The sequence below is a fragment of the Anolis carolinensis genome, unplaced genomic scaffold, assembly GCF_035594765.1.
Source record: "Anolis carolinensis isolate JA03-04 unplaced genomic scaffold, rAnoCar3.1.pri scaffold_14, whole genome shotgun sequence".
In the NCBI taxonomy this organism is placed as follows: domain Eukaryota; kingdom Metazoa; phylum Chordata; class Lepidosauria; order Squamata; family Dactyloidae; genus Anolis; species Anolis carolinensis.
The window spans coordinates 11,795,564-11,811,507 of record NW_026943825.1 but is presented as its reverse complement, the minus strand read 5'-3'; the positions used below and the strand labels follow the sequence as shown (position 1 = coordinate 11,811,507).

The 15,944-nt window shown below is 46.8% G+C and overlaps 1 protein-coding gene across 12 annotated transcripts in view; it reads right to left on the bottom strand.

Moving 5' to 3' along the window:
- sv2a (synaptic vesicle glycoprotein 2A) overlaps nt 1-15,944 on the bottom strand; it is a 114,674-nt gene that overhangs the window by 25,845 nt on the left and 72,885 nt on the right. For all 12 annotated transcript variants that reach the window (XR_010001242.1, XR_010001246.1, XR_010001244.1 and 9 more), the window contains exons 8-10: nt 13,911-13,999; nt 11,030-11,194; nt 2,100-2,233 (exon numbers count right to left, since the gene is read on the bottom strand). Coding sequence is in view for 1 of the 12 variants with exons in the window: in XM_062964952.1 (XP_062821022.1) it covers nt 2,100-2,233; nt 11,030-11,194; nt 13,911-13,999 (388 nt within the window). In the remaining 11 variants the exon portion in view is untranslated. The remainder of the gene's footprint in view (nt 1-2,099; nt 2,234-11,029; nt 11,195-13,910; nt 14,000-15,944) is intronic.

The window sequence follows — 15,944 nt, the reverse complement described above, 5'->3', positions numbered from 1 at the left end:
GTGACTTGCTTTTATTGTCTGATTATTGGTTTTATTGTTTTGTTTTATTATTCTGTTCGGGCTTGGCCCCATGTAAGTCGCCCCGAGTCCCTTCGGGGAGATGGGGCGGGATATAAGAATAAAATTATTATATTATTATTAACAAGATAGAAAGAGAGAAGTAGTGATAGATAGATAGATAGATAGATAGATAGATAGAGAGAGAGAGAGAGAGAGAGAGAGAGAGAGATATGATATATAGAAGCAATAGAGAGAGATTGGTAGATGGATGTGTGTCAGAGAGAGAGAGAGTGGATAGATTGTCAGAGAGAACAAGAGAGAGAGAAGTATGTGTAGATGGACAGATGGATGGATGGATAGATGGATGGATGGATGCATGGATAGATGGCTAGATGATAGATGGAAGAGTAAATGGATAGATGGGTGGATGGATGCATGGATAGATGGATGGATGGATGGATGGCTAGATGATAGATAGAAGAGTCAATGGATAGATGGGTGGATGGATGGCTTGATAGATAGGAGAGTAAATTGATGGATGGATGGCTAGATGATAGATAGAAGAGTCAATGGATAGATGTGTGGATGGATGGCTTGATAGATAGAAGAGTAAATTGATGGATGGATGGATGGCTAGATGATAGATGGAAGAGTAAATGGATAGATGGGTGGATGGATGGCTTGATAGATAGGAGAGTAAATTGATGGATGGATGGCTAGATGATAGATAGAAGAGTCAATGGATAGATGGGTGGATGGATGGCTTGATAGATAGAAGAGTAAATTGATGGATGGATGGATGGCTAGATGATAGATAGAAGAGTCAATGGATAGATGGGTGGATGGATGGCTTGATAGATAGGAGAGTAAATTGATGGATGGATGGATAGATGGCTAGATGATAGATAGAAGAGTCAATGGATAGATGGGTGGATGGATGGCTTGATAGATAGAAGAGTAAATTGATGGATGGATGGATAGATGGCTAGATGATAGATAGAAGAGTAAATGGATAGATGGGTGGAAAGATGATAGATAGATAGATAGATAGATAGATAGACAGAAAATGAGAATAGTTATAGAGAGAAAGAGATGTGAGAGAGCGACAGAGAGAGAGAGAGAGAGATTGACAGCTGATAGATGTGTGCGAGAGAAACGTAATGATAGATAGATAGATAGGGATATATGTGTGAGATGGAGAGACAAAGAGTGAGAGAAGGAATAGACAGGTCAGAGAGAAAGAGAGATGCAGAGAGATGCTTTAAATTTGGACAATGACCGGAGACTAGGGTTCAAATTCCCACTCAGCCATCGAAACCTGCAAGGTGACTTTCTGTGAATCACACTCTCTCAGCCTCAAAGGGAGATCAATCTGGCCAAGAAAATCCGATTATTCGTTTATTTATTTATTTATTTATTTACAGTATTTATATTCCGCCCTTCTCACCCCGAAAGGGACTCAGGGCAGATTACAATGAACACATATATGGCAAACATTCAATGCCAACAGACAAACAACATACAGTATAGACAGACAGAGGCATTTAACATTTTTCCAGCTTCACGATTCCAGCCACAGAGGGAGCTGTTGCTTCATCGTCCACTAGTGGCTGTACTTCCTCATTCCTTTCCTCGTGTTTTGCTGGCAGTTTTATGGTGTTGTAAATTAGTTAAATTAGCCTCCTGCATAAAGCGTACCTAAATTTCCCTACTTGACAGATGCAACTGTCTTTCGGGGCTGCATAGGTCAACAGCAAGCCAGGCTATTTAATGGTCGGGGGCTTAACCCAACCCGGGCTTTGAACTCATGACCTCTCGGTCAGTAGTGATTTATTGCAGCTGGTTACTAGCCAGCTGCGCCACAGCCCGGCCCACAGCTCGTTCACCATATGTTGGAATTGCCATAGGCCAGAAACGTGCAACGAAAACACAGAGTTGGACCCCATCTTCCCAACCAACCTCCCATAACAGCACAGGAAATTGCCTCCCGCTTGGGTCTTATATAGCAATAGAAAAGGGGGGGAAATGAATGAGAAAAGATGGGTTAAAATGGGAGCTAACAAGGGATGCAATCGTACGTATCCGGTCCCAGATCCCACCTGTGTTGTAGAAGACAGAGGAGATGAATGTGCAGTTCTTGAAGAAGGTATTGCTGGACGTGACATCCTCAAAATAACATTCCTCGAACAGCGAGTCGATGAAGGAGATGGACTTCATCTTGAGGCCGATGAACCTGGCAAGAGGGAGAAGGAGAGAAGATGGTGAGGAGAAGGCAAGACTGGGCAGAAAAGATGAATTGGGAGAGGCCTCGGTCAGGAATGTTACGGGGCTGAGGACGTGTGACTTGGCCAAGGCCATCAAGTGGGTTTCTAGGTTGAAGCAGGATTCGAACTATAGTTGTAGCCCTGTGGCCAAAACACTGCATCAAGCAAGCATTCATCTCTCTCTCTCTCTCTATCATTTATCTCTCTCAGTGATTCCCAAAGTGGGCACTACCGCCCCCTGGTGGGCGCTGCAGCGATCCAGGGGAGCGGTGATGGCACCTATTAGGACACGGGGGCGGGGCCAGGGGAGGGGCGGGGCCTCTTCCCAAGTGCCAGAGACAGGGCTGAGCACCTGAGGTGCCAGTTAGGACATAGGGGGTGGAGCTAGAGGAGTGGGCGGGGCCTCTTCCCAAGTGCCAGAGACAGGGCTGAGCACCTGAGGTGCCAGTTAGGACATAGGGGGTGGAGCTAGAGGAGTGGGCGGGGCCTCTTCCCAAGAGCCTGAGACAGGGCTGAGCACCTGAGGTGCCAGTTAGGACATAGGGGGTGGAGCTAGAGGAGTGGGCGGGGCCTCTTCCCAAGAGCCTGAGACAGGGCTGAGCACCTGAGGTGCCAGTTAGGACATAGGGGGTGGAGCTAGAGGAGTGGGCGGGGCCTCTTCCCAAGAGCCTGAGACAGGGCTGAGCACCTGAGGTGCCAGTTAGGACATAGGGGGTGGAGCTAGAGGAGTGGGCGGGGCCTCTTCCCAAGTGCCAGAGACAGGGCTGAGCACCTGAGGTGCCAGTTAGGACATAGGGGGTGGAGCTAGAGGAGTGGGCGGGGCCTCTTCCCAAGAGCCTGAGACAGGGCTGAGCACCTGAGGTGCCAGTTAGGACATAGGGGGTGGAGCTAGAGGAGTGGGCGGGGCCTCTTCCCAAGAGCCTGAGACAGGGCTGAGCACCTGAGGTGCCAGTTAGGACATAGGGGGTGGAGCTAGAGGAGTGGGCGGGGCCTCTTCCCAAGAGCCTGAGACAGGGCTGAGCACCTGAGGTGCCAGTTAGGACATAGGGGGTGGAGCTAGAGGAGTGGGCGGGGCCTCTTCCCAAGTGCCAGAGACAGGGCTGAGCACCTGAGGTGCCAGTTAGGGGGTGGAGCTAGAGGAGTGGGCGGGGCCTCTTCCCAAGAGCCTGAGACAGGGCTGAGCACCTGAGGTGCCAGTTAGGACATGGGGGTGGAGCTAGAGGAGTGGGCGGGGCCTCTTCCCAAGTGCCAGAGACAGGGCTGAGCACCTGAGGTGCCAGTTAGGACATAGGGGGTGGAGCTAGAGGAGTGGGCGGGGCCTCTTCCCAAGAGCCTGAGACAGGGCTGAGCATCTATACCAGGGGTCCCCAATCTAAGGCCCGGGGGCCGGTTGTGGCCCTCCAAGGTCATTGACCTGGCCCCGGCCCTCAGTTTTAGACTTAGGCTCGCCCAAAGTCTGAAATGACTTGAAGGCACAACAACAACAACAAACCTACTTAACTTGACTATCTCATTGGGCAGAAGCAGGCCCACACTTCCCATAGAAATCCTGATAGGTTTATCTTGGTTAAAATCATTTTTTATTTTTATATATTGTATTGTTCTTTCATTTACTAATATTGTGCTATGGTAATAATATATTGTGTGTAGAATATTGATAATCTATATATATAAAAGAGTGATGGCATCAGGGCAGCGGACAAAACAATAAAACTACAGGCCCTCCAACCTCGAAATTTGACAACACAACCCATCATCCACAGCTTAAGGTTGGCTTTGACCCCACCTTTAAATCTCAGGAAGAACTTCCCCACTGTAAGGAGAGCTGTTCAGCAGTGGAACTCTCTGCCGCGGAGTGTGGTGGAGGCTCCTTCTTTGAAGGCTTTGAAGCAGAAGCTGGATGGCCATCTGTCGGGGGTGCTTTGAATGCGATTTCCTGCTTCTTGACAGGGGGTTGGACTGGATGGCCCATGTGGTCTCTTCCAATAATTCTATGATTCTATGGTTCCTGAAAATCGCGTCTTACACTCTCACTGACCATAGGTGTTTCCCAGAGGAAAGATCTCTCCCTTCCAGTTCCTTATCTCCCGTTGCCAAGGAACGACTAGGGGAAAGGTCTTCCTTATCTCCCACTCCTCCCGACTCTGAAGTTGATTCTTTCTCACCAGACCCAGACCCAGACAGAATCATGATCCAAAATTCCCTCATTTTCCACACTGGAAATCCCATCATTCTTTTCAACCTCTGACTGAACAAAGCCCTCATCTTAAGTCTCTGGCTGAACCACAACAGCTAGCTTCTACAAGGGTTGAATGAAATGTAATGCCTCCACCTTCATAACTCCTCAACAGATGGCAGGTACTGGCTTGTTCAGTAGACTCTCCTCTACAGTTCCATTTGGTGGGAAGCCTTAGCATTGAACAGTATAATAATACAAGAAAATAATAAAATATAATCAATAAAAATATAACACAATAAAATTAATAAAAAATTGCAAATAACGTCAAATAAAAATTACACAACAATTTTTAACCAATACCACCACCACTTTGCCACAGCAACGCGTGGCCGGGCACAGCTAGTATAATATAATAGTATAGTGGTATAGTTCAATATAGTAATATATAATGCTAATATTGTGTTATGCTAATAATATAATATATTGTATGTACATACAGCTGCTCTGAGTCCCCTTCGGGGTGAGAAGGGTGGGATATAAATGTAGTAAATAAATGCAGTAAATAAATAAATAATTTTAGACTTAGGCTCGGCCAAAGTTTGACATGACTTGAAGGCACACAACAACAACATCAATCCTAATTAACTTGACTATCTCATTGGCCAGTAGCAGGCCCACACTTTCTATTGAAATCCTAATAGGTTTATGTTGGTTAAAATTGTTTTCATTTTTAAATATTGTATTCTTTCGTTGTTGTTGTTGTTGCACTACAAATAAGACGTGCGGTATGCATAGGAATTTGTTTGTATTTTTTTTCAAATGATAATTCGGCCCCTCAACAGTCTGAAGGATTGTGGACCGGCCCTCTGCTTAAAAAGTTTGGGGACCCCTGATCTAAACCATTCCTTAAAGTCCTTTTAGGATTAAAGGGCGGGGCTAGAAGAGGGGGCGGGGCCTCTTCCAAAGAGCCCGAGACAGGGCTGAGCCTCTGTATTCCTCCCCTGAGGTGCTTGTTAGAACACGGGGGCGGGGAATAGATGTTCAGCCCCGTCAGGCACTTGGGAAGAGGCCCCGCCCCCTCCTCTAGCCCCGCCCCCTGTGTCCAGGACAGGGATAGAAGCTCAGCCCTGCCTCAGAGCTCCTAACTCCGCCCCTCCCAGTCCTGGCTGCCCATTTGTGGCCCCGCCCACCTCCCCCTCCCAGCCCTGCATCTTGGACTAGGGGAGAGGCTCAGCCCCGCCCCCTTGAGCAGGAGCCACACCCACCTCCCTAAGCCACACCTCCCTTTCCAGGAGGCGCTGAGTCATATTTTTTCAGGAAAGGGGGCGGCAGGCCAAAAAAGTTTGGGAACCACTGATCTATCTTCTATCCAACTCTCTATCATTCATCTCTCTCTATCTTTCTCCTTCTGTGTCATCTATCAATCTTCCATCATCTATTTATCTAGTTCGTATCTGTCATGGATATTTACTTATTTATTTTTATTTCCAGAATTTATACCCCGCCCTTCTCACCTGGGGGGACTCAGGGCGGCTTAAATCTGATGTATGTGATCCCTCGTAGGCCGAGGATGATGGTCCTCCAAGCGTAGTACATAGGTGGCTGTGGATCCCTATTCCTGACCCACATATTCTTCCGCAGTGAAGACGGAAGGTGGTTTCCAGATGGAAGGTGGTCCCGTGTTAGGGTGGGCTTGGCACGTTTCTCCATTTCGCCCTCCATTCGTGCCTCTTTGAATTCCACAGCACTGCTGGTCACAGCTGACCTCCAGTTCCAACACTCAAGGGCCAGGATTTCCCAGTTCTCAGTGTCTATGCCACAGTTTTTAAGGTTGGCTTTGACCCCACCTTTAAATCTCAGGAAGAACTTCCCCACTGTAAGGAGAGCTGTTCAGCAGTGGAACTCTCTGCCGCGGAGTGTGGTGGAGGCTCCTTCTTTGAAGGCTTTGAAGCAGAAGCTGGATGGCCATCTGTCGGGGGTGCTTTGAATGCGATTTCCTGCTTCTTGACAGGGGGTTGGACTGGATGGCCCATGTGGTCTCTTCCAATAATTCTATGATTCTATGGTTCCTGAAAATCGCGTCTTACACTCTCACTGACCATAGGTGTTTCCCAGAGGAAAGATCTCTCCCTTCCAGTTCCTTATCTCCCGTTGCCAAGGAACGACTAGGGGAAAGGTCTTCCTTATCTCCCACTCCTCCCGACTCTGAAGTTGATTCTTTCTCACCAGACCCAGACCCAGACAGAATCATGATCCAACATTCCCTCATTTTCCACACTGGAAATCCCATCATTCTTTTCAACCTCTGACTGAACAAAGCCCTCATCTTAAGTCTCTGGCTGAACCACAACAGCTAGCTTCTACAAGGGTTGAATGAAATGTAATGCCTCCACCTTCATAACTCCTCAACAGATGGCAGGTCCTGGCTTGTTCAGTAGACTCTCCTCTACAGTTCCATTTGGTGGGAAGCCTTAGCATTGAACAGTTGTGTTGTTAAAGTGCGAAGTACGGAACCCTGCGCAGACGGGGAAGCCTTAGCATTGAACGGTTGTGTTGTTAAAGGGCGAAGTACGGAACCCTGCGCAGACGGGGAAGCCTTAGCATTGAACGGTTGTGTTGTTAAAGGGCGAAGTACGGAACCCTGCGCAGACGGGGAAGCCTTAGCATTGAACGGTTGTGTTGTTAAAGGGCGAAGTACGGAACCCTGCGCAGACGGGGAAGCCTTAGCATTGAACGGTTGTGTTGTTAAAGTGCGAAGTACGGAACCCTGCGCAGATGGGGAAGCCTTAGCATTGAACGGTTGTGTTGTTAAAGTGCGAAGTATGGAACCCTGCGCAGACGGGGAAGCCTTAGCATTGAACGGTTGTGTTGTTAAAGGGCGAAGTACGGAACCCTGCGCAGACGGGGAAGCCTTAGCATTGAACAGTTGTGTTGTTAAAGTGCGAAGTATGGAACCCTGCGCAGACGGGGAAGCCTTAGCATTGAACGGTTGTGTTGTTAAAGGGCGAAGTACGGAACCCTGCGCAGACGGGGAAGCCTTAGCATTGAACGGTTGTGTTGTTAAAGGGCGAAGTACGGAACCCTGCGCAGACGGGGAAGCCTTAGCATTGAACGGTTGTGTTGTTAAAGGGCGAAGTACGGAACCCTGCGCAGACGGGGAAGCCTTAGCATTGAACGGTTGTGTTGTTAAAGGGCGAAGTACGGAACCCTGCGCAGACGGGGAAGCCTTAGCATTGAACGGTTGTGTTGTTAAAGTGCGAAGTACGGAACCCTGCGCAGATGGGGAAGCCTTAGCATTGAACGGTTGTGTTGTTAAAGGGCGAAGTACGGAACCCTGCGCAGACGGGGAAGCCTTAGCATTGAACGGTTGTGTTGTTAAAGGGCGAAGTACGGAACCCTGCGCAGACGGGGAAGCCTTAGCATTGAACGGTTGTGTTGTGAAAGTGCAAAGTATGGAACCCTGTGACTTAAGCAACTTGCAGTCATTGAATTCTTTACAGCAGAAGGTGTCACCACAAAGGAGATTCCTCAGAGAATGCAAGCTGTTTAGGGTGATTGTGTGGATGTGAGTCCTGTGCGTCGTTGGGCAAGTAAGTTGAAAGATGTTGAGGTGGGAACATCTGACTTGCGTGACAAACAACGATTTGGATGTCCTGTGACAGCAAACACTGAGTTTCACAAGTAAAAGGTTGACAGATTGATTCAGGACGATTGTCGTATCACTCAGAGAGAAATTTCAAGCATAATCGGCATTTCACAAGAAGGTGTGGGTCACATTATTGCTTTGTTGGCTATCAGAAGATCTGTGCACGATGGGGACTGTGAGACGCCGATTGCGGAAACAGAGTGTTGACTTCTTCCGTGACGGCTTCAGAAAACATGTTCACCATTGGCAGAAATGTATCCAATTGTCTGGTGATGATGTGGCAAAGTGAATAGTGGTCGTTAAAGAGGATAATTTCTGCATTTGATTTATTAAAATATTCCCATCCAAACCCAAGTCACGAAGGTGGAGGCATTACTTTTCATTCAACCCTTGTATCATATATCTATCAAGCTTCTATCGAACTTCTATCTATCTATCTAGCTATCTGTCGATCGATCTATGGTCTCTCTCTCTCTCTCTGGATGACCACCTGGCAGTGTGTGTTGTGACCCAGCCACGGGCTGGTCAGATTCACGATGAAGATGAAGGGGATTCTGGATTTGAGATTCAAGAACTGTCAGAGGCAGAAGCTGGTTCAGAGATGGAGTCTGGCTCTGAGGCTGGAGATTTGCAGTTTCAGTTTGAGCAGGATGACCTGCTGAATCCAGGAACTAGAGATAATGGGCAGTCTGACATTCCCTTGAGAAATGAGGGAGTAGATTCAGCTCCATGCCGGGTGGCACAAGCAACGAACTATCCAGAGAGGACCGTTTGTCTTGGATGGGTTCCCAGGTTCGAAGAAGTGAGCATTTGGCGCACAAAAAAGAAACGAGTTGTGGGAAAAGGAACGCCTTTCTAAGCTGTTATTAAAAGGATGCTTTGCAGACTGCTCCTTGTCAGAGCAATTCCTCGCTTTATCTCGGTGGTTGCTCTCTTCGTCTGTGTTCTTGGATCTTTGGATTTTGGGCCTTGTTCCTAGACTCTTGGATCTTTGTATCTTGGACCTTGTTCTTGGACTCTATTAGACCTCTGGATTCTGGATCTTGTTCTTGGACTATATGGACTATTACCTTATCTTGTAAAGTATTGCTCTTGGATCCCTGGATTCTGGATCTTGTTCTTGGACTCTATGGACTATTACCTTGCCTTGTAAAGTATTGCTCTTGGATTCCTGGATTCTGGATCTTGTTCTTGGACTATATGGACTATTGCCTTGCCTTGTAAAGTATTGCTCTTGGATCCCTGGATTCTGGATCTTGTTCTTGGACTATATGGACTATTACCTTGCCTTGTAAAGTATTGCTCTTGGATCCCTGGATTCTGGATCTTGTTCTTGGACTATATGGACTATTGTGATGTCTCATGGGCCTTGTAGTCCCATTCCTAGTACTATTGTGGCAGACGAAGAGGAAAACATGGGATTTACACCGTTTCAGCCAGAAACGGAGCCCCTGCACCTGCAGGATGTTTGCCCTCAAGAAGTTAGCCAAACAAGCCTTGGGCAGAATTCTCCCCCGTTTTCTCGAAAGGACAATTATAATAAAGATAGGGGCGCTAGGGAGGCGAAGCGCCGAAGCGCCAGAATCGCAGCCAAACAATTAGCTGATTAGGTCTGCTTCCCTTGGGAAATTCTAAGGAGTCATGCATCTGGACAGAGATGAGTTTCACTTCTAGTTCTCCAGGGAAAGTGTTCTTCTGGCGGGAAACGAGACCCTATTTAGGGGTTTTGCCGCGAAGGAAACCTTGCGGAGTCAATTCGTCAGCTTCAGGAGTGAGATCGTGTGTAGACTTCGTACTCCAGTTCCTGTTCCCCGGATCAAGTTTCCAGCCTTGCCTCATTCCACGGACTTCTATGGACTCAGTTCTTGTTTCATGTTTGTCTTGTTTCAAGTTTGATCTTGCCAAGTTTCAAGTCTTGCCTTGCCTTGCGTTTTAAATACGGACCTTGCTTCCAAATTCCAAGCCTTGTTTTCCAGTTTCCTTCGGATTTACCTTAAGCCTCGAAAGACTATGGACAGTTCCCCACACTATAGCTTGCCTAATAGTGTGTGTTTCGGTTAAGTGGATTATAACTTTGGACTCTAATATCACATATTGGACATTGTTTTCCTGGACTATATTTGACCTTTCCTGAAAGGTCTACTTCTGAACTATATTCTACACTTGTTTTTATTGACTTTATATATTTCCTTAATAAAGATATTAGATAGATTCTGGTCTCTGCGCATGGTTATTGGTGCTCCGCAGCCTGGGTCCTGACAACTATTACCTTGCCTTGTAAAGTATTGCTCTTGGATTCCTGGATTCTGGATCTTGTTCTTGGACTATATGGACTATTACTTTACCTTGTAAAGTATTGCTCTTGGATTCCTGGATTCTGGATCTTGTTCTTGGACTATATGGACTATTACCTTACCTTGTAAAGTATTGCTCTTGGATCCCTGGATTCTGGATCTTGTTCTTGGACTATATGGACTATTACCTTGCCTTGTAAAGTATTGCTCTTGGATCCCTGGATTCTGGATCTTGTTCTTGGACTATATGGACTATTACCTTGCCTTGTGGATTATTGCTCTTGCTATGCTCTTTGGACTTTTGGACCTTGCATTATAGATTAATGGACAATACTTTGCATTGTGAACAATTAGATTCTTATTGACTATTTTCTTATATCTTTGAACTACCTTTTTGATTGCTTACTTGAAATATATTCTGCTTTGCTTAATAAAAACTTCAAAAGACTTTCCTTGTGTCTGACTGGGGATCTATAGCAAGGTGAACTTAGCCTGAGGTGCGACAGTGTCTTCTTGCCTGGCAGAACAAGGTTGGACTGGATGACCTTTGGGGTCCCTTCCAACTCTATGATTCTAAGATCCCACAATAAAAGGGAAGGTAGAACAAAACAAAGAAATAGGGTAGGCAAGGAAAGGTGGGACCCACTTGTCGTTGAAGTACTCCCCGCGGCTGTGGATCTGGTTCTCCAAGGTGAAGTTGAACGTGATGTGGCGCACCGTCTCGTTGATGAAGACCTTTGTCCGGGAGGCGTACTCGATGTTCTGGAGGTGCTTGATCATGTCGGGGAACCAGACGGTCAAGCCATAGTAGCTGGGATCGGAGAGAAGGGAGGAAAAGGAGGAGGAGAGATGTACAAGATGAGCAGAGTCAGAAGGAAGGCAGTGCCGAAATACGGAGAGAGAAAGGCAACAAGATATTATATCTATATATATAAAAGAGTGAAGGAATCCTGGCGACCGACAAAACAACAAAACTAAACACCCCACAACCTCGAAAATTGACAGCACAACCCCTCATCCACGCCTCTAGGTTGATACAACAAAAAGAAAAGAAAAATAAAGTCCTAATTAGAGGGAGAGGAATAATTGTTTTTATCCAATTGCTGCCAGTTAGAAGGCTAAGCTCTGCCTACTTGGTCTCCTAGCAACCCATTCAGCCCAGGGGACAGGCAGAGTTAGGCCTCACTTAGGCCTCTTCCACACTGCCGATAAAATACAGACACCACCAGACAATGCCACAGCAACGCGTGGCCAGGCACAGCTAGTTTATATATATATAAAAAAGGGTAATGGAATCACGGCACCGGACAAAACAACTAAACTAAATGCCCCACAACCTTGAAAACTGACAGCACAACCTCTCATCTACGCCTCTACGTTCATACAACAAAAAGAAAAGAAAATAACGTCTTAGCCACAGCAATGCGTGGCCGGGCACAGCTAGTATGAAATAAATGTGGTTTCCAAATGGACTCATTATTAGTGCCTGGAAGTGGTTTAAACACCTGCCAACAGCAGCGAAGCCAGCTTCTCTTTGGGATCAGCTGGCAATTAATTTTTTCCTTCCGTAATGAGTCCAATTAATAGAGCTGCGGGGAGATCAATCAACAATTTCCAGCTCTGGGAGCTTTGCAGCCCTTGAGTTATCTCCACAAATGAATGGGATGGTTTCGTTATAAAGGAATAAAATTTCATCTCGGCAGTGAGATAAAAGTGGGGCACAAATAAAATATACCGTATATACTCGAGTATAAGCCGGCCTGAATATAAGCCGAGGCACCTAATTTTATCACAAAATTGGGAAAACCTATTGACTCGAGTATAAGACGAGGGTGGGAAAATAAAAATAAATATAGATACTAATAAAATTGCATTATTCGAGGCATCAATAGGTTAAATGTTTTTGAATGTTTACATAAAATTGTAATTTATGATATAATAATAATAATAATAATAATAATAATAATACTTTAATAAGATAAGACTGTCTAAGTCTGATTACCTATATACTTGAGTATAAGCGACCCGAATATAAGCCAGCCAGGACCCTCACTCGAGTATAAGCCGAGGGGAGCTTTTTCAGCCCTAAAAAAGGGCTGAAAAACTAGGCTTATACTTGAGTATATACAGTATTCATTGTATTGTCAAAGGCTTTCGGGGACGGAATCATTGGGTTGCTGTGAATTTTCCAGGCTGTCTGGCTATGTTCCAGAAGCACTCTCTCCTGATGTGTCACCCACATCTATGGCAATGGCAGGCATCCTCAGAGGTGTGCGGTCTGTTGGAAACTAGGCAAGTGGGGTTTATATATGTGTGTGTGTGTGTGTGTGTGTATGTGTATGTAATGATGTCCAGGGTGGGAGAAAGAACTCTTGTCTATATGAGGCAAATGTGAATGTTGCAATTGGCCAGCTTGATTAGCATTGAATAGCCTTTCAGCCTTGCAGCTTCAAAGCCTGGCTTCTTCCTGCCCGGGATAATCCTTTGTTGGACAATAAATAAGAACACTCTGAAAACAGGGGAATTCAAGACAGGAAACAATCAGGGCCTGCTAACACCTCCCAACACACTGCCATATAATCCACTTCATTGTGGATTTTATACAGCTTTGTGGAAGGGGCCTCATATAATCCACTTCTAAGCAGGTAATATAAAATTGCAAATATAATATGAAATAATTACTGTGGTATAATAATACAGAACAATATAATCTCTAAAACCAGGTCAGTAAATAAAGAGCAGCACTCTGAAAGCAGGGAAATTGGAAATTCCAGAAAGGAAACAACCAGGGCCAGCTAACACTTCCCAACAAAGGATTCCCCCAGGCAGGAAGCAGACAGGCTTTGAAACTGCAAGCCCATTCAATGCTAATCAAGTTGCCTAATGGCAGTATTCATACCTGCCGCACCGAGACTATTAATTGCTATTCAAAATGGCCAACCAAGGATTCCGAAAGGGAGAAAGCGGCCAGGCTTGCAAGCAGCAAGGCTATTCAGTGCTTTTCAACCTGGCCAACCAAGATTTCCCTGGGTGAAAAATCCCCAGGCTTTGAAGCCACGAGGCTACTCCATCCCATTCAACCTGGCCTAGAAAGGATGCCCTGTGTAGAAAGCAGCCAGGCTTTGAAGCTGCAAGACTATTCAGTGTAGTTCAAACAAGGATTCCCCTGCAAAGGAAGGAGCCAGGCGTCAAAGTGGCTCTTTGATTGCGGGTGCGACTCCAGCTACTCCAGAAAACAGCCAGGCTTTGAAGCTGCAAGACTATTCAATGCAGTTCAAGCTGGCCAAACAAGGATTCCCATACGCCACAGCAACACGTGGCTGGGCACAGCTAGTATATATATATAGTTTTTGTGCATGAAACAAAGTTTAGGGACATCGATACATCAGAAAGCAAAAGGAGTCACTCTCTCAGCCCTCCCAGTGGATCCATTGGCATCATGGACTTGATGGCGAACAACACTAAATAATCCCCCCGCCAACCACGAAGGAAATGGAGAGTTTTGCTCTTTTTCCCACTGTCTCTACCTGAAAGACATGGTGAACCACACGGCCATCATCATCAGCGTCACCCGGCGGTATTCGGGAGCGAAGCATTGGTGGATGTTGGCCCAGACCTGCAAAAGGAAGGGCACAAGATAGCGTCTCAATTAAGAAACGGAAGTAGGGGGATAATCACCACCACCACCACCACAACAACAACAACAAGAACAACAGCAACGTTTGGGAACATATCTTCCATAGTAATGTATTACTACAGGATGACCTTTCAGCTTTGAATGAATGGACCGAACGGGGACATTTGTGGACATACCGGCATCTCATCAGGTTATATTAGCAATGGAATCCCACGCCAGAACACAATCAAAGCTCTCCCGGCAGATGGCCATCCAGCCTCTGAATCCTAGAATCCTAGAGTTGGGAGACACAATCCAAGCCCTCCCGACAGATGGCCATCCAGCCTCTGAATCATAGAATCCTAGAGTTGGGAGACACAATCCAAGCCCTCCCGACAGATGGCCATCCAGCCTCTGAATCATAGAATGCTAGAATTGGGAGACACAATCCAAGCTCTCCCGACAGATGGCCATCCAGCCTCTGAATCATAGAATCCTAGAGTTGGGAGACACAATCAAAGCCCTCCCAACAGATGGACATCCAGCCTCTGAATCATAGAATGCTAGAGTTGGGAGACACAATCAAAGCCCTCCCGACAGATGGCCATCCAGCCTCTGAATAATAGAATCCTAGAGTTGGGAGACACAATCAAAGCCCTCCCAACAGATGGCCATCCAGCCTCTGAATCATGGAATCCTAGAGTTGGGAGACACAATCCAAGCCCGCCCAACAGATGGCCATCAAGCCTCTGAATCATAGAATGCTAGAGTTGGGAGACACAATCAAAGCCCACCCGACAGATGGCCATCCAGCCTCTGAATCATAGAATCCTAGAGTTGGGAGACACAATCCAAGCCCTCCCGACAGATGGCCATCCAGCCTCTGAATCATAGAATGCTAGAGTTGGGAGACACACTCAAAGCCCTCCCGACAGATGGCCATCCAGCCTCTGAATCATAGAATGCTAGAGTTGGGAGACACAATCAAAGCCCTCCCGACAGATGGCCATCCAGCCTCTGAATCATAGAATCCTAGAGTTGGGAGACACAATCCAAGCCCTCCCGACAGATGGCCATCCAGCCTCTGAATCATAGAATCCTAGAATTGGGAGACACAATCCAAGCCCTCCCGACAGATGGCCATCCAGCCTCTGAATCATAGAATCCTAGAGTTGGGAGACACAATCCAAGCCCTCCCGACAGATGGCCATCCAGCCTCTGAATCATAGAATCCTAGAGTTGGGAGACACAATCCAAGCCCTCCCGACAGATGGCCATCCAGCCTCTGAATCATAGAATCCTAGAATTGGGAGACACAATCCAAGCCCTCCCGACAGATGGCCATCCAGCCTCTGAATCATAGAATCCTAGAGTTGGGAGACACAATCCAAGCCCTCCCGACAGATGGCCATCCAGCCTCTGAATCATAGAATCCTAGAATTGGGAGACACAATCCAAGCCCTCCCGACAGATGGCCATCCAGCCTCTGAATCATAGAATCCTAGAATTGGGAGACACAATCCAAGCCCTCCCGACAGATGGCCATCCAGCCTCTGAATCATAGAATCCTAGAATTGGGAGACACAATCCAAGCCCTCCCGACAGATGGCCATCCAGCCTCTGAATCATAGAATCCTAGAGTTGGGAGACACAATCCAAGCCCTCCCGACAGATGGCCATCCAGCCTCTGAATCATAGAATCCTAGAATTGGGAGACACAATCCAAGCCCTCCCGACAGATGGCCATCCAGCCTCTGAATCATAGAATCCTAGAGTTGGGAGACACAATCCAAGCCTTCCCGACAGATGGCCATCCAGCCTCTGAATCATAGAATCCTAGAGTTGGGAGACACAATCCAAGCCCTCCCAACAGATGGCCATCCAGCCTCTGAATCATGGAATCCTAGAGTTGGGAGACACAATCCAAGCCCGCCCAACAGATGGC